The sequence below is a fragment of the Aquarana catesbeiana genome, linkage group LG02 (genome assembly GCF_042186555.1).
Source record: "Aquarana catesbeiana isolate 2022-GZ linkage group LG02, ASM4218655v1, whole genome shotgun sequence".
NCBI lineage: Eukaryota > Metazoa > Chordata > Amphibia > Anura > Ranidae > Aquarana > Aquarana catesbeiana.
In genome coordinates, this window is record NC_133325.1 from 432,629,913 (window position 1) to 432,653,147 (window position 23,235).

At 35.4% G+C, this 23,235-nt stretch overlaps 1 protein-coding gene across 1 annotated transcript in view; it reads left to right on the top strand.

Moving 5' to 3' along the window:
• Nucleotides 1-23,235, top strand: part of EPHA10 (EPH receptor A10) — a 1,179,171-nt gene that overhangs the window by 125,265 nt on the left and 1,030,671 nt on the right. Inside the window, exons 2-3 of the mRNA XM_073615517.1 lie at nt 10,785-10,849; nt 15,669-16,338. Of these exons, the coding sequence (XP_073471618.1) occupies nt 10,785-10,849; nt 15,669-16,338 (735 nt within the window). The remainder of the gene's footprint in view (nt 1-10,784; nt 10,850-15,668; nt 16,339-23,235) is intronic.

The window sequence follows — 23,235 nt, forward strand, 5'->3', positions numbered from 1 at the left end:
AATATTGCCGCAAAAACGACGATGTTTTGTGAACCATTCGGCAAAAAAAGTTCCACAAAGTAATAGCACACCAATTAAATGACATTGAACATTTCGCCATTCATTCCTATGGGACCAATTTCGCCGCAAAAATGACGATATTTTGTGAACCATTCGGCGAAAAAAGTTATACAAAGTAATAGCGCACCAGTTAAATGACATTGAGGCCGAATTCACACTGGTATTTTTCAGCTTTTCACAAAGTTTCACAAGGTAATAGCACACCAATACAATGACATTGAACATTTCGCCATTCATTCCTATGGGACCAATTTTGCCGCAAAAATTAGGATATTTCGTGAACCATTCGGCGAAACGTTCCACAAAGTAATAGCACACCAATCGGGAACAGTCCGCACGTTTCGGTATATTACTGTCTATGTAGTGTAAAAGCTGTGGGAGGAGTTAGGGTGGTAAATTTGGCTATAATAATAATAATAATATATATATGTGAGATAACAGTAAGTGGTCTTGCTATGCAAGTACACTTAACTAAATTAACTATACTCTAATAAACCATCCATACCATTAAATTACAACATAGAATGAATAACACAGATTGAAAAATAACAAAAAATATAATTACCAAAATGCAAATAGTACACCACTTTCTCTAGCATTACCCAAAATAAAAATGAACATATAACCAACATACTATAAAAACGACATAAAAATCCTGACCATAAACCAGATTGAATCCTCATATCCAGCCCTCACAGAGGAGAATTATATCATTTGATGGCCACAGGCAAAAATGATTTACTTTGTCGTTCTGTGATGCATTGTGGTTGTAACAATCTGTCACTGATGGTACTCCGCAGACTGACCAGAGTATTGTGGAGTAGGTGGGAGAAGTTGTCAAGATTGAACGTACCTTGAACAACATTTTCCTCTCCAACACTGTTTTTAAAGGCTCCAGCTCCAATCCAACAACATCGGCCTTGCAAATCAGTTTGATGAGTCTGTTTGTGTTGGACACCCTAAGCCTGCTTCCCCAGCAAGCCACTGCATACAGGAGAGTGCTGGCCACCACAGACTCATAAAAACATCTTCATCATCATCTGACAGATGTTAAAAGACCTCAGTCTCCACAAAAAATAGAGGCGGCTCTGGCCCTTTCTACAGAGCACCTCAGATATAGGATAATAGGATAGGCTATAGCATAATAGAACTTTAAATAGCAGAAAAACAACAGCTCTAACCTTTCTACACTTTAGAAAAATAGTATTTGGCTTGACATACACTTCAAATTGATCACTTTACATTAATAAAATCATATTAATTAACTGGCTGAAAGAGGATATTGATATCAGTAAAAAAAATGTACAAATAGAGTTGTTAATCCAACAGATTACAAAATAGTAACACAAGACAAAAACAGCCCCAATAAGAACAAAAAAGAATATTCTACAGCAAGGAAATGCAATTAGTGGACCTTCATCTGTTGCAAAACTACAAGTGCCATCATGCCTCTGACTCTGGGTGTCATGCTTGTGGCTGTCAGAGTCTTGCTCTGCCTCGTGGGACTTGCAGTTCTGCAACAGCTGGAGGTCTGCTAATTACAAATCACTGTTCTACAGCCTTCTTTAATGTGTCAATAATTATTAGCTTAATAGAAAAGTCAGTGCTTACATTTTTAAGTTGTTGTTTTCCTTATTTGGACTAACAAAGTCATATAAAATTACATTAAATTGCATGATTTAGTTAACAAGTCTTTTGAGATTTGAGTAATTTAATAAAGGAGTTTGTAAGAATTTCAAGCATCTGATTTATTTAAGTACCTTTAAAGCAGACCTAAATGAGAATGAATGTTTAAGGTGAATGTTGATTTATTGAATTCACCTAAAAAATACTCCTTTAGTAAATCAAATGTTCATACTACTAAGAAATTACTTCATCCAAACCTCTGTTCTTTTATATTTGTATTTTGAGTAGGTGAAACCAATGCCAAATTAATGGGTTCATTTATAATTATTGGATAACACAATGCTAAAATTCTCCAGATCAGACTGCTTGTGATCTGTAAGTTAAAGGAACATTTTTTAAACTTTTATAGGTTTAATCACTCGCCATCATCCTAAACTCTCATTCCAGGACATATCTTAACCACTTCAATACAGGGCACTTTCACCCTTTTCCTGCCCAGGCCAATGTTCAGTTTTCAGCGCTGTCACACTTCGAATGACAATTGCGCGGTCATGCAACGCTGTACCCAAATTAAATTTTTATCATTTTTTTCACACAAATAGAGCTTTCTTTTGGTGGCATTTAATCACTGCTGGGTTTTTTATTTTTTACCGAAAAAAAAGGCCAAACATTTTGAAAAAAAAGTTTTTCTTAGTTTCTGTTAGTAAATTTTGTAAATAAATAATTTTTCTCCTTCACTGATGTGCGCGGATGTGGCGGGACTGATTGCCACTGATGAGGCGCAACTTACGAGCACTGATAAGGTGGCACTGATGAGGAAGCACTAATATGCCACACTAATGGGCACTCATTGGTGGCACTGATATGCAGCACTGATTGGCACTGATAGGTGGCACTTGGGGGCAATGATAGGCAGCACTGATAGGGGACACTGATGGGCACTGATGGGTGGCACTGATGAGCAGTCACTGATGGGCACTGAAAGGCATCACTGACTGGCATCACTGATGGGCACTGATTGGTGTCACTGATGGGTTCTGATTTGTGTCACTGATGGACACTGCTGGGGCTGCACTTATACACAGGGCACTGATGACCAGTGCCCTAATTACTTGTACAGGTCTCCCCTGTGAGGAGATGCCACTGATCGGCTGTCCTCACCTCACACTCTGTCAGTGTGAGGCAAGGAGAGCCAATAAATGGCACTTTTCTGTTTACATGTGACTAGCTGTGAATTGACCCAGCCGATCACATGGGTAAAGAGCCACGTCAACCTTTACTGATTTTGGGTGTGACATTTTTGCGCACTGATCATGGTTGCGTCATGTTTCTAGAACATGGCGCGACCACAATCAGTGCTCGAGAACGGTGACACTGGGGCGACATCATATGACATTGTCCCAGAACAAGAGGGAACCCCGCCCACCAACCAGCAGCTCTGAGCTCTCTTTGGCATCAAAACTACTAAGGATTTTGAGAGAGTCACTTTATGAGAGCCAGTGACTCTGATAAATCAAATTGGACTTACCCTTCAAGCAAATCAGACTCTACATAGAAACAAAGACCAGGCAAACTTTGCTAAGTACTTTTCAATTTTAATTCTATGTATTTTACTGTTGATTATTGTCTCTTTTGTAATTTTATTTATGGAAAATTTTCTTGTGGTCTTTATTGAAGTCTATCAGAACCCCATTGAACTCAATGGGAGCAAATGTGAGAAATAAGTAATGGCCATTTTCTAGGCTAACAGGCAAGGGTCTTTTAAAATATATTCTTTATGGTATTTATATCGATATTCTGTAAATTATATTGATGAGGAAAGTTGCAAGAAAGTCCATTCAGTTCTTGTGTAAAAACTCAAAATGTGATTTAATAATAAAATAGCAAAATATTACAAGAACAATATCAAAATGTAGAATATAAAAATATCAATAATGTATTATATTCTTAAGCTTAAGATTAAATCAGATGTGTGTCTGTGTGTGTGTGAAGCTGTACCAGCTTCCTTCAATGTCTCATGGTGTGTCATGTCTGCCCGCAAATCTCTCTGTTCAACTCCTTTTACTCCTAAATTCAGCCCCCACCTTCTCCTAAAAAGGCTTATAGTTCCACAAACTCTTCTAATGAAACATAGCTTCCCTCCCACCTCTCACGCAAGGATGGGGGATGTTCAGTCTCTATGCATTGACATTCCTGAGGAGTGGGCAAGAACAATGTTTGAAACCATTAAAGGTATACAATATAAATTTCTTTTAACACCTAAATCAAATACTACATATACTTATATATATATATATATATATATATATATATATATATATATATATATATATATATATATATATATATATATATATATATATATATATATATATATATATAATTTTTCATTGAAAACCCAATGTTCTTTTTCATATCCTAATCAAGAAATATTGTAGTATAGAGGACTTATAGTCTTAACTAAAATTGAAACTTTTACATCTTAACAAATGTGAAACCTTCCTTCTCATGTGATGGGGGAAGGTGAGAAACCAGCTTAACCTTAACTACTACCACATGTTGGCTCTCCATAGAAATGCTTATGAAACATATAAACTTTCACAAGTATAAAAATCTATATAATTTCACTTTTTCCATAACTAAAAGATATAATATATATATATTTATATATATATATATATATATATATATATATATATATATATATATATTTATAGTGTCTCTCTCCTTGAACTATACCTGACAGGCCCAAAACATGGGGGTGCATCTTGTCAGTGGGGTCCCCCTGGTAAAGCATCTTATCCCCTTGTTGATGTGGAAAAGGAACTCTTCTCCACAACTCCAGTCTAGTGGTTGTAGGAGTCTGTGGATGGGGGGTCTGTTGGAATACGAATGAATAAAGAATACGATTTGAATGAGTAAACAACAAATAATGACACCACACTTTTGACCTTAAATAAAAAAATGTCCCATGATGTACTTGCAAAATTAATCATCTTATCGAGCAATGCAGATCCAATCATGTCAATGTCAATCCTTATGAACATTGCCCACTGACGCAATGAAAGAAAAAAATATTGCCCCCATGATCTGCTCCTGTTGCTCACTTGCACTGGATGACATTTCCTGGGCCTAATAAAAGTAAACAAATGGTGAGGTCTCCCATTTTCTAAATATGGCTGTGCAGCCATATTTGGTCAATCTTGTTATTGCTTTCCCAATCCTTTTGTTTACAAGCCAGGGAATTCTTGGTCAGTAAAAGATTGGGGTTGGGTGATGTCACTGGAGGCTAAGGGTTCAGTGGGTGCCAACTAATGACATTAAAGAAGCTGTCATTCATACAGTAGTAACAGAAGAAATACTACTACTATATATGAATCTTGGTTCCTGCCGAACTAACAAAAAGTCCAGCGTTCACGTGAACACCCAAATAGCCAAAGCTTGTTTCAAACGTGTGTTTGGACTGAACCTTGAGGTTTATCCCTATAAAGGAATGTAAATTCTAATATTCTGTCTGGATGGTGACAGAGACTGTTTGCATGTAAGGGGTTAGTTGTTCCATTAACCTGTTGCAGTGCTGCTGCTGGTGCTTGAATTATTGTCCGTGAGCAGTGAGCAGAAAAACCTCTGCACAGGGTGGGATCTGAAAGTTTGGGTCTTCAAGCTTGATTAACGATTTTGGGTACTTGTTTAATTTCTTCATACAGGAGCTTTTAGTTCCACTTTAACATTTGTAACTGCAGTGAAACAGATCACTTTATTTTATTGATATATTTACTGTATATAGTATGACAATCATAACATTTACACAAAGAATCCTTATTTTCATTCATTATTTATATGTGCATGCGGCTGCAATATTTGCAAGCTGTTCTTTCAGCTGACTAATAAAACATTGCAATTGTTATTTACATTTCAACCTCAATGCTTCCTATAAAATCAATTAAGTAATTTAAGAATAACAGCATTGGAACAGAGTTATTGGACTCATGGTTCAGTTACTTCAGTGATTCTCTGAGAGGTTCATTCACACTTTGGAATGTGAAGGCCAAGTTTTTGTATAAATTGTATGAATCTAAGATGATCATTGTAGCATTATTTTTACATCTTTTTCACAAAATTGAGTAACAGGGTGCTTGCTTTAATGTACTAAAAAAGGATCTTGAGCCATGAGTACGGGAGCTGTGTTCATTTTCTTTTAACAACAGGGAAAAGGTAAGAGGTCCAAGGACAGGCACTGCAATTAACCTGCCCTTCCAAGTGGAAAGAAATTTGCACATAAACCCCTGGAGCTCTATCTTATTGGTGTAAACATTTCAATATAGGTTTTTCAGCATAATTTTTGGAACATTGTATGTCACTAGTCCAATTCTCATTGTTCGTGCATAACATTTTTTGGTTTAGGAGTCTGAAATTCACTAGAATTAGTACAAGCAATGGCATAATATTGGTTGTGATTACCACTTGTGATAGGATAATGGCTTGCCTTGAATTTTAAATTTTGGATTTAGGAGTTTGGTTAAAGTTTAGGGTTAGAAGTTTTCTTCAGTATAAGGGTTAGGTGCCAAGGTAAATTTGAGGTAAAGTATGTATGAAGGGGTTACCTTTAGTTTAATAGCTAGGTTTGGCGGTGAGATTGAGGGTAAAGTTAGTTTGAAGTTTTTATTTGGTTAAAAAATTTGTAAAGTTCAGCAAAAAATATATATTTTTGGATTGCAGTAAATTACCTGTTTACGTAAGTTATAAGTGCATATTATATATGTTCACTGATTCTCACATGCAGTAAGAGAATGAGTATCATGTATACATGTATGTAACATAAAAAAAAATAGCATTGATACTCCCGCACTTAAGCTAACTGTGCCAATGTTCAGAAGCCACAAAACACATACCATACATTGAAACTGGTACTAATCCACACGATACATCTTTGTAATGCATATAGCATGTTTAAAAGGAGGAAAATATATCCTGTTTATCTGGGCTAGGAGCCAAGCTCTTAAAGTCAAGGCAGATCCTGGGCTAGACTTATAGATTTTATGTAATACTGTACTCGCCTCTTATAAGTCTTTTTTCAGAAGACACTGAGTCTGATCTTAATAATGGATGAAATTGTGTATCCTTTGAAAGGCTTTTTCTCCTACAGATGCATTGACTGAAACCATCCTGTGCACACAGGGAGCATCCCTCCTGCTTTATTGCTTACTTAGAACTTACATGGTTCTTCTGTCAAGATGAGGCATAGCAAGACGGCAGCTAAGCAAACAATCCATATCTCATTAGCGCAATAAAAGGAGAAGTTGTATATTCTTTATTTATTTATTTCATTTTTTTTGTATTATATTTGCAGTAGGAATAATATGAATTCTGAACAGTATGTTCAGTGAGGTGTCATTTGCAAGCACTGAGGTGCAAAATAGCTTGCAATCCTGAAGGCAGTGTTTAGAATATTTTATGGCTAATAATTTCTGTTAGATAACATGCATTCTATTCATAGCGCTGCATGCACCATGATACAACTATCTGCAAAAGAATGTGTCTTCAGATTTTCATTCTTATTTCCTTTCCTTGAAAAAGTAACTAGTGAGGTTTTTTTTTTAATCATGGGATCCATGAGTGTGGTTTTGATAAAATGACATATTGCTTACAATGACTATTCATTTTTACCCTAATGGAATAGTTGTGGAACTTCAATTTAATAAGCATAGTTCAAGTTAGCATTTGTAGCATATCCACTATTTATTTATTGTAGAGATATACTGTGTGGATTGATTTTTCACCTGTCGGATTTTTGGTTGTGGATGCACCACTATCCCTGTATTTCATTTCACAACAGCTTTAAAAGCATTTCATTGACACCTGTCTGCATGAGTTGATTGTGAAGTTAGCTAGTCAACGTAGACAGTATAATGTAATCAAGTTTCTTTTGATTCTAAATTTAAAGAGTAAATTGAATTTATCTTTTTGAAACACTCATATACAGTAGTGTATATATTAAAGGTACACATAAAGTATAACAGAAAAATTTAATTTGAGATGTGAGCAATATGCCAAGCCTCCCATCAGCTGTCCAGCCTTGTTTCTATTTGTCAACAATCTGATCTGATCTGATCTGACTTTTGCTTGTAAAGAGTGAGAGAAATTATTAAACAAACGGACCACAGGCATGTTGCTATCTCTAACATACAAAAGGCTTGATTTAATTAAAAAAAGTCAGTATACAAATATTAGTAATTTATATCAATACATCACAGCTATCAAAGAGATATATATTTTAGACATTTAAATATGAGTGGTGATGCAGGAAATAGAAATGGCATTGTAGAGCAAAAACTTCAGAAGGTGTGCACCTAGTAACCTTGTATGGTAGCCCTGGAGTTTTTGACAAAATTCTCAGAATAAGGCAAACTGAGTAAACTTTCCAATTTTTAGCACAGTTGTGGAGTTGAATACTATTTGGTTTATTGTTTGGTTTAATTTACCCCAAAATAAAAAAGTATTATACTGTAGCTTACTTAATGAGGTTGCGGCATTAGTTTTTTTTGTACCTACATTTTTTTTTCTCCATTGAATCAATAGAAGAAGAACTTTTTTTGCCTTTGTTTGTCTCTGCCTTTGTTCATCATCATTACAATAATACTGATGGGAATAGTAGTTTACGCACAGAAGATGAGAATGTTTATATTTTAACCACTTCAGCCCAGGAAGATTTTACCCCCTTCCTGACCAGAGAACTTTTTGCGATTCGGCACTGCATTGTTTTAACTGACAATTGCGCAGTCATGCAATGTTGTACCCAAACAAAACTGACTTCCTTTTTTCCCACAAATAGAGCTTTCTTTTGGTGGTATTTGATCACCTCTGTGGTTTTTATTTTTTGCGCTATAAACAAAAAAAAGAGTGACAATTTTGAAAAAAATGCAATATTTTTTACTTTTTGCTATAATAAATATCCCCCAAAAATATATAAAAAAGCTTAAATTTTTCCTCAGTTTAGGCTGATATGTATTCTTCTACATATTTTTCTTAAAAAAAACGCAATAAGCGTATATTGATTGGTTTGCGCAAAAGTTATAGCATCTACAAAATAGGGGATAGTTTTATGGCATTTTTATTATTAATTTTTTTTTATTAGTAATGGTGGCGATCTGCAATTTTTATCGTGACTGCGACATTATGGCGGACACATCGGGCATTTTTTACACTATTTTGGGACCATTGTCATTTATACAGCAATCGGTGCTATAGAAATGCACTAAATACTGTGTAAATGACACTGGTAGGGAAGGGGTTAACCACTAGGGGAGCGATGAAGGGGTTAAGTGTGTCTTAGGGAGCGATTCTAACTGTGGGGGAGGGGCTACCTAGGACATAACAGCAATCACTGCTCCCGATCACAGGGAGCAGTGGATCTCTGTCATGACACAAGGCAGAATGGGGAAATGCCTTTGTTTACATAGGCACTTCCCTGTTCTACCTCTCCACACCACAATCGCGGGCCGCCGCAGAACATCAAGTTCCCAGGACCTGCAGGCACACTCCTGTGGCATGCGGCATGTACGTGCGCCAGAGAGGTGGCAAATTTAAAGGGACATACCTGTACGCCCATTTGCCTGCCTGTGCCATTGTGCCGACGTACATCTGGGTGCGGAGTTCGGCAAGCGGTTAAAGAGGAACTGCAGTCTTCTCACATAATTTGTAATAAAAACATCTCTTGCCATTCTGAAGCTTCCCTCCAACCACTTTGCATATTATATTATATATACTGTGATTCTGTACTTGCCAAATATGTTGCAGAAATCTCCCTCCACTGAGTCTGGAGTCTGGCTGCAACCATTTTAACGGCGGGCAGCTGAAGGTGTTGCCTGTTCACTTCCTGGATGTACACAGACACACAGAGGCACACCTCAAGCTCTGCAGCTCTGATTGGCCCTTTTATGACCCATTCCCCCTCCCTTCCTGGCAAACTCTCATGAGAGTGAGAGAGAGAGAGCTGTGCATGATGTCATACGCCTAGGAGTTTTTCCAGACAAGAAACCCAAAGTGGGCCGTATAAGGTATTTACTGACAGAAAAAAATGTTTTACTATCCAAAGTTAAAACACCAAGGGCAGAAGATTTAATAGATGGGAAGTTGAAAAAATGACTGAAGTTTCACTTTAAGCTTAAAGGAAGTGACAAGGACACGGACATCACAATGAAAAGTGTTCTATGAATGGAGGAGGAGAGCCTTTCATTCATCTGCCCATCCTCATCTCTCTAATGAGACAAATTTAAACTAAGGTTCGGTGATATTTTTTTTAACCAGCACCAGTGATGGTATTTATAATAAATGAAAAGTATGCCTTGTACTGGTGGCTGCTATGTTTGTTGAAAATTTCAGTTTCAGATCTTCTGGTGCTGTGAGGGTTAATACGAGTGGCTGAACCTATCACAGATGCTTGTCCAAAGTGTCTCTGTATGAATGGAGAATGGGCAGATGAATGAAAAGTTTTCTCTTATAATCTCTCATTTCTTGTCCCAGTGTTATAGAGGTGTCACAATGTTAAGACAAGGTAGACAGAAAAGGTAGAGGAAGATGCTCCAATGGAGTCACTGACAGTAGAGGTGGCAGAGATTGCATTCCCTCCCTGGAATTGGGTTTTAAAACAGAATACCTAACAGATAACAACTTACTCTATATCATTTTAGAATTGTCGTTTTTAGACTTAAATATTTCAATTGTTATTGAATTATCATATTCAAAAAATGCTCAGTCTTTGCCAATTAATACACTTTGTGATGAATAAGGGAATAAGGCTGCTCTTGCATACAGTGTGATTATTAACAGACTAATGCAAGTTCAAACATCCCATTTGCAGCAATGGCTGCTATATTTGTCATTGCCAGGAAAATGCTCAAATAAGGACAATAAATGCAGCATTTCTGTTATATCAGGCAGTGGAAAAAGCTGCATTTGCGTTGGATGAGATTATGAAATTAGGAAATGTTTAAATCAATTAATTTCATGCACAAGAAGATAGCTAGTTGTTATATTGCTGTAGCAATGAGACATGGTTTACAGCATGACATCATTTCAACTTTCTGTTTTAATTTCAGTTATCCTGCTGGATTCCAAAGAATCACAGGCCGAGCTGGGCTGGACTTCACATCCATCTAATGGAGTAAGTGTTGCATTTAATGGGTTAACATGTTGAGGGGTGGTTTGCAGAACTTAATGTGGTTATGGGCAATTAATAATCATCATATAGCAATTTACTAGAATACTTAGGTGACCTGAGCAAACTGAGAATAGATTTAAAGACATGACATGGTTAATCTGTGTCTGCACCTCTGATGTCGATGGCCAACTTATTGAATACCTGCTCTTAGATAAATAATTATGTTCAAACAATTGTTCAATTATCAGTCTTTGCAAACTTGCATTTATTAAATTTAATATAATAATAATTTGTAGTTTGCCTTGAGGGATGTAGACCGAGCTTTAGAGCTTAAAAAGCAATTTTTATTCATACACACACTTCTTGATCCAACTATGCATTATGTTTGTATTGTCAATATTTTAGACAAACAACCCTATAAGTAGAGCCATCGCCACTATTAGGAAAGGTGGGAATTTTGTGTTATGCAGCAACTTCAAAGAGCAGAATGAAACCAAATTCTAACCATTTCCTTTGATCCACCGCAGAAACAGTATACTGATGCATCCAGCATTACCACTGTTTGTACAGCAGTAATGGAAGTATGAACAACCAAACATGCTAGAGAGGGACTTAGTTTTGTGTTGGGAATAGAAGTAGCATTTTAGTGATGCCTACAGCCACACTAAAAAAAAGTACAATCCTCCCTAGAAGTAATAATGAGCAGTGTGATAAAATACACAGGCACCCATAACACGTGATATTGTATTGCAAACAACTCTGTTGCTTTAACCCTTTTTTCGGAATTTCCTGTATTTCTAGATATAGCTTAGGACATAAAGCAAAAATCCCATACATATGTCAGGGAATTTTTGCCATAACAAAATAATAACTTTAACTTTTCAAATAAATATGAACAATATTGGTTTAAAGATGTATGATATAAAAAGAAGGGCTAATTCTCACCCCCTCCAATTAAAAACATACCCCATAATGTGTAGGGTTAAATATACTAGCTGCATTCAGCTGATTTAATGTATGTAACTCTGCTTGCACTTGTCACCATTAACCCAGATGAACCTAAACTGCTCTTGAATCTCTTCTTCTCAAGATAAGCTTCTTTTTATAGTCTTCACAGACAGAAGGTTATGACAAATACTTTAAGATGCCTTCAGGGTATACATAAAGTTCAGAAGGTGGTATTTCTAGAGAGAACATTTTATGGGAAGCTGCATAGGGATGCGATCAGCACGAGTATAATGCAGCATTTCTTTAGAGAACATATAGACCTACAAAATAGCATGTAATGCCAGGTGATTGTTTTTGGTTTCCTGTTCTACCTAGGCAAATTACAGAGAGCTGACAGGAACTACCATGAAAGAACATTTGTAATTTAGCTTTAAACCTGGGGCAAAATACAATCACAAATATGTGATATCACTGCATAAATTGATCACAAAAGGCTTAATGGCTTTATGAATTCCTAGTAAAAATTTGAGAAAACCACTGCATGTTTAATGCTCTTATGTCCATGTGCCAGTTCATAGTTTTACAGTCTGGATTCAGTACAATATTTAGTACATTTAGTGTAAGTTATGGTTCACATAATTGTTATTTTATAAAAAGCTCTCTCACAATAGTGGACTACATTAGGAGTGAATATTGGCCATAGCATAGAAAACTTACTGACCACATTTTGCTAACTTCACAGCATGCTAACTAATAGGCATCAGCAATAATTACTACTAGTTATACCATGACCCTGGTAAATGAGACCCTTCACAGACATTTCGCTAGCTTATTAAAGATATACCATTTTGCTAAACATTTACTTGATAAAATTATAAAAAGCGTCCAGCTGATCTTTGAAAAAACAAAAAATGCACACACAAAAACAGAAATTTCCTGCTTTCTCATTGTTTTTCACTATAAGATAAAAATGTGTTGAAATCTCAAAGGCTTACACTAGCCCCAAAATCGTTGAATTTGCTAGAAATTTGTTGATTCATGTTTGCTCTATTGTGTTGTCTTTTGTTTAGCTGCATAAAAATTTAGTTTTTAACCATCTTTTATTCCTGCTGTAAAATTTAAAATAACTTTTCCGGACAAAAATAAAATATGGAATAAACATTCCACCCTGGGAAAATTAGCATCATAGCTATTGTCCCAAAAATATAATAGATTGCCAATCTTGTAATGAAATGTTTACCTCAGTGAAATGGAAATTCTAGCTTATGCCATGTTGTTTTTAGTCTACTGTACAATGACCACCACAATATTAGGTCTACATTGTTAATTAAATAAATATATAGATATATAATATGCTTAATACAGCAGGGAGCCATTTGTATAATCTAGAAAAGCCAGAATACCCAACTGACTCTCTCTCCCCCAGTCTCCTAAATAATGGTAGTTACAGGTCATAGGTGTTACAGGTTCTAGAGGCATTATAGTTACTGCTCAATGATATACTGTATATATATATATATATATATATATATATATATATATAAATTAATTAATTATAGCTTTTACCAAGGCAGTGAATGAACAGCTGTAATCTATGCTGTCCCAAATCAAGTTGCTTAGACAATGACATGCAGAAGAAAGATAATAAAATGAAGCATATTTTATTCAGAGTGAGCTAAACTCTTGAATCATATTATCATATACTGTACATACATTGTATATGCTTCCCTCTGCTTTTTTTTGAGAGTTTTGAAAAGAACTGCATAGGTGCATAGGTGAAATAGATTTCCCACTATTTAAACATAAACTTGGCAGAAATAACTATCACTGTATTAATGGTTTCCTTAAAGAGAACCGGTTAGCAATGGTAATTTGTTTTCTGATTTTTTGGACTTGAATTGTTGTAATAGCATACACTTGAATTATAGACTGGACATTAATTATTGTAATAGTATATATAAATATAACATATAATATAAATACAATTATATAAATAATTAAAGCGTAACCAAAATGTTCAATGTTCTACAACTGCTGTGCCAAATCATAAATAGATAAAAAAAATATTACTAAAGCACATCATTTCTATACAGTATTGGGCAATACTAAATCAGAAGCAAACAAATCCTCAAGAAAATAAAATAAACAGTAAAACATTAATATTTTATTAAACCAATAATGCAATATCAAAAAAGTATCCCAAAACATTGAAAATAGTACCACTTAAACGACCCCCAAACCTGTATCAGTTGGATCAGCATGTAAATAGACTGGTGCAAAACAGACAGAGTCGGCTTGTCAGGCTTTAGTAGACTTCAACAAATGGTGACTGTCTGCTCACAGATATTGACTCCCCGTTGCATAAATATGAAGAGGTAAAAGATGGCTTCAGCTTGTGTTCTCCATCTGTAGAGAACTCCTGAGATGTGTTTTGCCCTTTTTAGGGCTTACTCATAGAGGCAATACCCATCCCATCTAATTCACAGTTATGCAGAAGCTGGTGTCTGTGAGTAGATGGTCACCATTTTGGTGAAACCAAAAAAGTAGGTCACAAATAAAATATTCCAAAATAACCATGTGTCTCTTGTAATTTTGCATGACAACCTTTCCCTTTGTGATAGTGAGTCATAAAATGTACAAACAATATCGGTTACTAACAGAAACTAACATGTTTAAATTACTTTTGTGTCCTTTAAAAACTTCACCACACATAAAACATGAGTAAGCCAATCTGGATTCAGCAACTGTCAATATTTCAAAAGTTCAGTAAGTACGGTCCAGAATAAGTGGAAACAGCCATTCGCTGTAATAGCAACCAATTATATTCCAACAAAGATCCGCCAAGTGTTGAAACATCAGTCACACTCTCTGTGTGATTTCTTTTTGTGCCCCCCCTTCTTATATGGGTCAACTCACCAGATGTTACTGACTTTTCTATTAATAAAAGGTCAAACACCACTTTTTCCTAATTAGAGCTTTTCACAACTCCTTCCACCAACTTGTCTTCCTTAGGAATGGTATATTATCAGTGCTCCACATTAATATATTAGAACGAGGAGAGGGAGATTCTCCATACTGTAAACAGCTTTTTTTTTATATGATTATATATAATATATATTATTATTTTATAAGATTATGTTTTTATCAAATGGGAGCCAAACCCTATTTTCTGTACTACATGACCAGGATTGGGATCAATAAAAGAAAAAAATTAGATCACAAAATAAAATAGGAGATGTAAAGGAAGAAACACAAAGTGTCAAGCAGCATTGAATAAAAATGACTTCTCCTTTTCATGTATCACTAACTTTACCAACCAGTACAGGGAGATTGAGAAGATTTTTTATTAAACACTGGCCTATCCTCCAAAGGGATAAGGTAATAGGACTGCAATTAACAAAACACAAATTCGATATGGATATAGTTCATAGAGGTTCAGGAAACATAAGAAAAAAATAGGCACTATACTATTCTATTAAACAAGTCATTCCGGGGACACCATTAAAAAAATATGGGGTTGATAACTTTTATAAAAGTATAAACATTCTAATATTATTAGGCAAGGATTTTAGGCTTAGGCTTAGTAGATGAGATGGTTTGTAAACAAAATTGTCAATGCATCATTTGTCTTGCATTTAAAATAATAAACTAACAGGGTAGATTTAGATTCTTACAGATGCCCATTCCTGATGTTTTTTTCTTTAGGCACAAGCTTTGTAAACCTAAGTGATTGTCACAGACATTTGGTTTTCCATGCCTGTGTCTGCAATAAACTATTGCATTCTCAGATGTTCCGATTCTAAGAAATGTTTTTTTTCTTCATTTAAGCCAGCTGCATCCATGCATTTTCTTATTCTTTTTTATTTTCTCTTAGTGGGAGGAAATTAGTGGTGTTGATGAGAATTACAAGCCCATTCGTACCTATCAAGTGTGCAATGTCATGGAACCGAATCAGAACAACTGGTTACAAACGGGCTGGATTCTGCGTCGGAATGGGCAAAGGATCTTTATTGAGATTAAGTTTACTCTGAGAGACTGCAACAGTATTCCTGGAGTTGTGGGGACATGCAAGGAAACCTTTAACCTTTACTACATTGAATCTGATTATGATCTGGGGAAGAACATCAAAGAAAGCAAGTATGTAAAAATTGACACCATTGCAGCTGACGAAAGCTTTACCCAAGGGGATCTAGGAGAACGTAAAATGAAACTGAATACAGAAGTGAGAGAGATTGGACACCTGAACAAAAAAGGTTTTCACCTGGGATTTCAGGACGTTGGGGCCTGTGTTGCCATAGTCTCTGTACGTGTCTATTATAAAAAGTGTCTCTCCACAGTGCAGAACCTGGCAGTATTTCCGGACACAGTGGCAGAGGCAGCCTTTTCAACACTGGTGGAAGTTAGGGGGACTTGCGTGAATAACTCTGAAGTAGACTTGGATAATCCACCCAGGATGCATTGCAGTGCAGAGGGGGAGTGGCTGGTCCCAATTGGAAAATGTACTTGTAGTGCTGGCTTTGAAGAAAAGGAAGGTAGCTGTACAGGTAAAACTCAGTTTAAAGTTTCTATAGATTCTCTTGACTGACAATGTATTTCTGGTAAATTTATAAAACTCAAAATGCAAGTGAATGTTATATTTCGGTAGCTGATTAGAGATGTTACAGATTATTCAGTAAATAAAACAGACTAATTGCTATAGAACATATCTGCACTGTATACCTCTGTTGATTAACCATTGTCTACAATGAGATATATATACATACATTTAGATGTATATGCAGGCTTGTTCATAAAGTGTTAAAGAAGGTTTTATTGTCTAGCTCAAGTGTCTAAATGACCAAATTCTTAACCTAGTTGTGGTTCTCTGATAATTATAAACATATGTGGGACTTATTTGCTTTAGCTCAATACTAAACTCTGCTTAGTGTCACACCTAATTCCCACACCATTTACCAACCCAATGCCAGATCTTTAGCAGCCATTAAAAGTTTGATAATGGATTATTTAACGGTGACGGGAGGGCCTTTTTCTAGTAAAAGACAGAGTTCAGTACAGATACTCCTCGTTTAATGACTTACCCGTTTAATGACCTCTCAGACTTATGACCAGCTCTCCCCACCTTAATGTCCGCTATACATCATTGTATTGTACAGTACAGTACAGAATTTTTGATTGTGTTCTGCATTTATGCAAATTAAACAATGTTATTGAGCTGGAGTTTTGTTCACAGTACAGTACAGTAATTAAGAAAGCTTAAAATATTGATTACTTGTGGCTCTTCGTTTAACGACCAATTCGTTTAACAACCTGGTCGTTGGAATGAAATCTGGTCATTAAGTGAGCAGAACCTGTATTAAGTCAAAGAAGTTGTGTTCTAGCATTGATAAGAAACTTTCAGCCAGTCTTTTGTGCCAGTCCATCTTCCATTTTTCTAGTTTATATTCTTAATGCAGAACTGAATTGAAAAATCTATCCTTGCGGTGTTAAATGCCTGTTTTTTCCTAGGGTACCTATAAAAAGCACTTTTGCTTACCATCTGCCTCCCCCATCATCTGGCACTCATCTCTTGCTTCTGATGCTCTGGGTTGTGAATGAGACCTTGGCATCCTCACTTAGAATGTAGGGCTATTGGTCATGCATTGTACATGTTGAAGTCAAATCTGCAACTTTTGACTGGAGCACCAAAGAAAGAGGGAACGTCATTCTTTATAGCCGATATTTGCATTCTGTACTCTATACTTTCTGTGATATCTGTTGGCTATTCATGTATGTACAATCAGCTCACAGCCAATACAACTTCTGTTAAAGACAAGAAGGAATCAGATGTATGGAAGAAGGAGCCTAGGGGAGTGAGGTATAAAGTAAGTGAAAGTGCTTTTTGCAGGTACCCTAGACAATCACTAGCAGTTAACTCTAACCCAAACCCTTCTGCAAGGGTAGATTTTTTATTTTCTGGTAGTTCAGCTTTAAAACAGGTGGTAATTTTTGAACTCTGCAAGATTTTTTTGATTCCCACTGATGATTTTTTTGCAGATGTTATGAGATAGAAAATGTGCACATTTATTATATAGCATATTTTCACATTCCGTAGGTCTGCAGTGATTTGTGTACAACTATTGATAGTATATCTAGTCAACTGACTATATTACCTTATTTTGTTGGACACTTAAATTCATTCTGCAGGGCTGCATAAGCAATGTCAATGGCAAACAAATTTTTAAGTAAGATAGTACAGACATACACACATACATGCACATACTTGTTAGAGCAGTATCGTATTTTTCCAATTACAGACCCTTTAATCATGATTGTCGTAGCTACTACAGATGCAATAGGCAGACACGCACAAATGTGTATGTGTCATGTGTTATTACTTACCCAATAGGCAGCCGAATGTAGCATATATGTCCTGCATGAAAGCTAATTGTGTCCAGTATAAGATGACTGGCCAGTATTGTCTGAAAATTTTGTGTAATTAGTTTGCATGTTTATAAAATAACTGTAATGGTGTGGGATAATAATGAACGTTAGATGAATCACTTTCTATTAGAAAATGTGTAACGTCTACTTTCAACTGCTTAGTCTTCGGCAGTAGTAACAAAACAGTGGTATAAACTTTAGTTTAGTCTTAATGATTAGAGATGAGAGAATAATAAAAAAATCTGCTCTGCCATAATTACTCCTTGTTTTCTACTGCTAGTTAATCCACTGGGTATATGAAGTAATCCACTGCTAATTAATATGATTATGGATTTTAACATTTTTTTGTAAAGACTAAGTGCCAGTTCACACAGGGGCAGCTTCAAAGTCATCTGACTCTGAAGCCGCCCCTTACAGTGCAAGTTCAGCGTGGCTTGCAAAACAACTTCTGTATAGAAGTCAATGTAAGCCGCCCCAAAGTCGCCCCAAAGTAGTACAGGAACCTTTTTCTAAGTCGGAGCAACTCAAGTTGCTCCTATTATAATGGTTCCATTGCAATGCATGGAGCGCAAATTGTTAGGCAGCTAAGTCGCCTGATAGGTCACCCCTGTGTGAACCGGCACTTCCAGAAACAAGGTGTGCTCTTCTGTGGATGAAACAGCCCAGTACATCAGATGTACATAATTCTATCCTGATGACTGTAGGGCTGTGAGAATGCAGCCTAACTTTTAAAAAAAATACCTACCCGATGCTTGTGGACACCAGACTCTTTGCAATCAGTAATGCCCCAAGAGGTATTTCAAGAATAAAGGATGTGCTATGTGTAACTTACTGAGGGGAGAAACTGCCTCCTTCTTAAACTGTTATAGGAATCCACTGTAAATGTGCATTCTACTAGAAATCAAACACAACCCATTCTCTCTTGCTCACCCATTTATTAAAATGTATTAATGAAAATTACTACATAGGGTCTTGAGGGGAGACCGTGTTCTGTCTCCCTCTTCGAATTGCTTGCTAAAGGTTGGAAGTTTACACTATGAATTTGAGTTTGATTCAGATTAAATCTATTAACAATTCACAGTACTCATGACTGTGTCATAAGATTCAGAAGATTCCCATTGTGTATTACTATTACTACTGTTGGTTGATAAATCTGAGATGATAACATAAAACCTTTACCAAAAAAATATGCTGTTCACTTTGCAAATGCATTTTCACTTTTGTAAGCTAATTTTTCCTCAGTTTAGTAAAAGGGTGAAATTCACTTTGCAAGTAATACTCAATGACATGCAAAACAAATAAAAAAAAATAAAAACACAATGTTTTGCCTGCACATGATTCACTAATGGAAGACAGCAGATCTTCACCAAGCTACGAGAAAATTTTAGATTCTCTTGCAAAGTGAACAGTTTGTTTGCCTTCAGTATATCAACCCTCTAGAGTCCTATTGTCCTATTGAAACATGGTAGGATTGATTTACTAAGGCAAATAGACTGTTCCCTTTGCATGGGTACATTGCAAGGGAATTTTCTCCAGAACCTAGTGCATGTACAAAGAATACAGATTCAGTGAAAGGAAAGAAAAATGTATGTTTGCACATGATTTGATGGTGGAAATCAGCAAAGCTTGACCTCATGCATTAGGGAAAATTATCTTGCAGAGTGAACAGTCTATTTTCCTTTAGTAAATCATCCCCTGTATCTCTCCTAGTGCAGTAGAGCTCTTAGTACTGTGAGAGCTTTTGTTACACATATTGTTAAAGAGGTTTTCTGTCAGAAAGGAAAGAATAAAAGAAACATGCACATGGGTTTGTTTTGTTTTAACAAACTGTTGAATGTAGTAGGAAGTGTAGTGTTTTATTTCTAATAAAGCTTATTTCTTACCATGTGTCTTTTTTAACAATTTTTTACTGCAATGGTGAGCATGTTATGGAATACTTTATTTCACAATTAGAAATGATAGAAACGTAAAGCAATTCAATGGATAAAAGCTTACACTTTCTTTTTTTGAAATTAGCATTGTAATAGCAATACAAACAATGGTTATTTTTGGCAATCCAATATAACCTTATTAGAAAAATCTTCTTTTGAGTTGTGAGTGTTCCTGTTTGGCTGTCCATCTCTTTCATCAGCTTCCCCTTTGCTCATTCATTAAGTTTACTTTTGATTCTCTAAGAACTACATACCCCATGTTACTTGCTGTCTTTTAGCAGTGGTGATGTGGTGTGTTTCCTGTACTGACTGCACCTCTTGAAACTCATCTCAGCTCCTCTGTATTTCAGACAGCAGGCTCTGTGAAATGTGTGACACAAAAGTGCATATTCACAAGATATAGATAAATATGTGTCACTGCATTGAAGGATGGAAATGTGTTTTTAAAAAAGAACGCTTTCAGACTTCATTTGGATTAATACAAGTAGGTTATAAATAATTGCAATTGAAAATTAATACACAACTTTCAATTTTGACCATAGATACATTTTACCTTATAGAAAAAATGCATATAATCTCTCAACCAATGTTTGTACCACTCCCTGGGGTACCAGTAGTATGGAAGAACCTGAGATCTGACAGCATCAGACTGGTTATTTGATGTAAGGGTATAGGTCATATTGCTTTGAATTAGCCCAGAGAGGAACATAACATGCTTATGTCTCAACAATCAAAAGAAAATGTATTGCCTATGTACCAGTGTGCTGGGCTGCTTTTTTTTACATTTTTCGAAAAAGACTTTTGTCAGTATTCAGTGTGAACCTCTAATGACATACAAATATTTTTTTTTTTTTTTTAAATGAAAATTACTAAGCTAGGTATTTACCTTGCAATATTATATTTTCTTGAGCAAGCTAGAATTATCTACAGTATATGATTTGTAACCATGAAAAATGCAACCCTACAATAATAATAATTTGGTTATTATTGCAACTAACTAGGAATTACATTCCAAATGGTTTCAAATCTGTGTTTAGAACTGGATTGCTACTGACTGTGTATGCCACTGTTGTTCAAGTGCTTCCCACACTGTCACCATAAATCTTGAAGGGTGTCTATCCACTTTAAGCCTTAAACCCAACTGTCAGCATTTGATTCTACCTCAGTTGTTCCTATATTCCTTTATACGTCTTGTAAGCTTGATAACTGTTTAATTACATTGCAGTATTGCAAATATACAGTATGAATAAGGTACAAATAGTGCATTAACCCATATCAACCAACTACACTGCACTTTCCTGTTTTTGGGTTAGTAAAATGTTTATTCTCATTGGTTGTTCTGTACAGTAAATTATATGTGGTTGCTATACACTTTTGCTCTTTGCTTTGTAAAAGGAGCCTAATGAAATGCAAAGCTAGCTGAAAAAATAGCTGGGTGCTCTCTGAACCAAGATTCTAAGACTAGCTCAATTACATTCCCAGGATGTTTTTACATTTTTTGAGTTTTCCATTTAAAAATAATGCTAAGAGAAATTATGATTTGTAACCCATCACAATTATCACAATTATATAAAAACATGTCTTTGAGTTGAAATTATTTTGTGAATGGTTAGATGGAAACTACACTTAATTGCTGTTTGCACAATGCCATCACATGAAGCCTTATATATTAAAAATTAAAATGATTTTTTACCAGTTCCCATATTGTTACATGAAAATAAGCATTTGTACAGCAGTTTTTTTCTTTATTTAATTCAATAGAACAATGTTATTTCTCCAGTAAATGCAATTGATCTTTCTCAATGAATGTTATTTCTTTTGCAAAATATATATTGTAAGCACCTTGGTATCAGCCTGTTGAGAATGCTCCCAGCTGTGATTGTAACCATAAAAAATAACACCAATGAAAAAATGTTAATGCAGATATTTGGTTAATCATTTTTGCAAAGTGCTCTTCAAACAAGTGAAACAAAAACTTTCTAATTTCCCTGTTCCCGAAACACATGTTATCTTTTTTACATATTAAAATAAATGGTATTGTTACTTGATGAAAGCATATTTTAAAGTCTCCTTTTTCTTTTGTTAATATTTATACTGTTATGTATAGAAAAAAATAGTACTTTGACAGTTAGTTTGGTGTGCTAAATTATTATATTTCCATAAAGGAAAATATTACCTTCTTCAACATGACCTGGTTCTTCTCAAAACTCTGCTGTTCTAGGCTTTCAGACCATCTTACAGTTTGTACATTTGTTCAGTGAAAATTGTTCATATGCCTCTCTTTTATTACTCAATCATAGGATCTGCTGTAAAAAAAAAACAGCTTGTAGATTTAACAAATAGATCTGATATATGGTGTTTATGGACATTTTTCCACTACTACATAGATACACACATACGCATAAATTAAACTCAGCTTTCAAAAGGTGAACATTCATAACAAAGGACAAAATAGAGGCTAAGAAAAACGTAGGGATACCCATTAAAAATAACATTCAGTATTCATCAATGACAAACAGCAGTTGCAAATTGCTTGTAAGGTAACATCTGGAATACAGCTAATAATTTTAAGCACCGTATTTTAAGAAGTATGTAGGGGTTTAGAGAGGGCTTAGAAGCAGACAACTAAATTAACAAAAGTGATGAGAAATCTTACTTACAGTTAGAAACATTTGATTTTAAAAACGCAGCAATGTGGCTTCAGCTTCTTTGTGGTGCCAAAATCCCAGTATTTACATTACAAAGGAAATAGCGGGTGAGGGGGTCTTTAAAGGCACCATATATTTTAAACAAACCAATGTATAAAATCAACAAAGCTTTATTGTCATGTATAGTGCATATAGTGCCCACATGTCTGGCACATTTCAAGACCTGTTCATCAAGAGCAATACATTAGACCTTTATGATAAGGATAAAGAGTATAATAAAATATGTATGCAAAATAAAATTAGTTTAGACGCTTAGGATCCTACCTTTGAAGTTAATAAATCACCCAAAATGTATCTTTTACATTTTTTGGGAATTTCTGACCTACCCTATAAGTCCAATTTTCTGATAGCTTAGTTTATGATATCATGTACTTACTGGTGG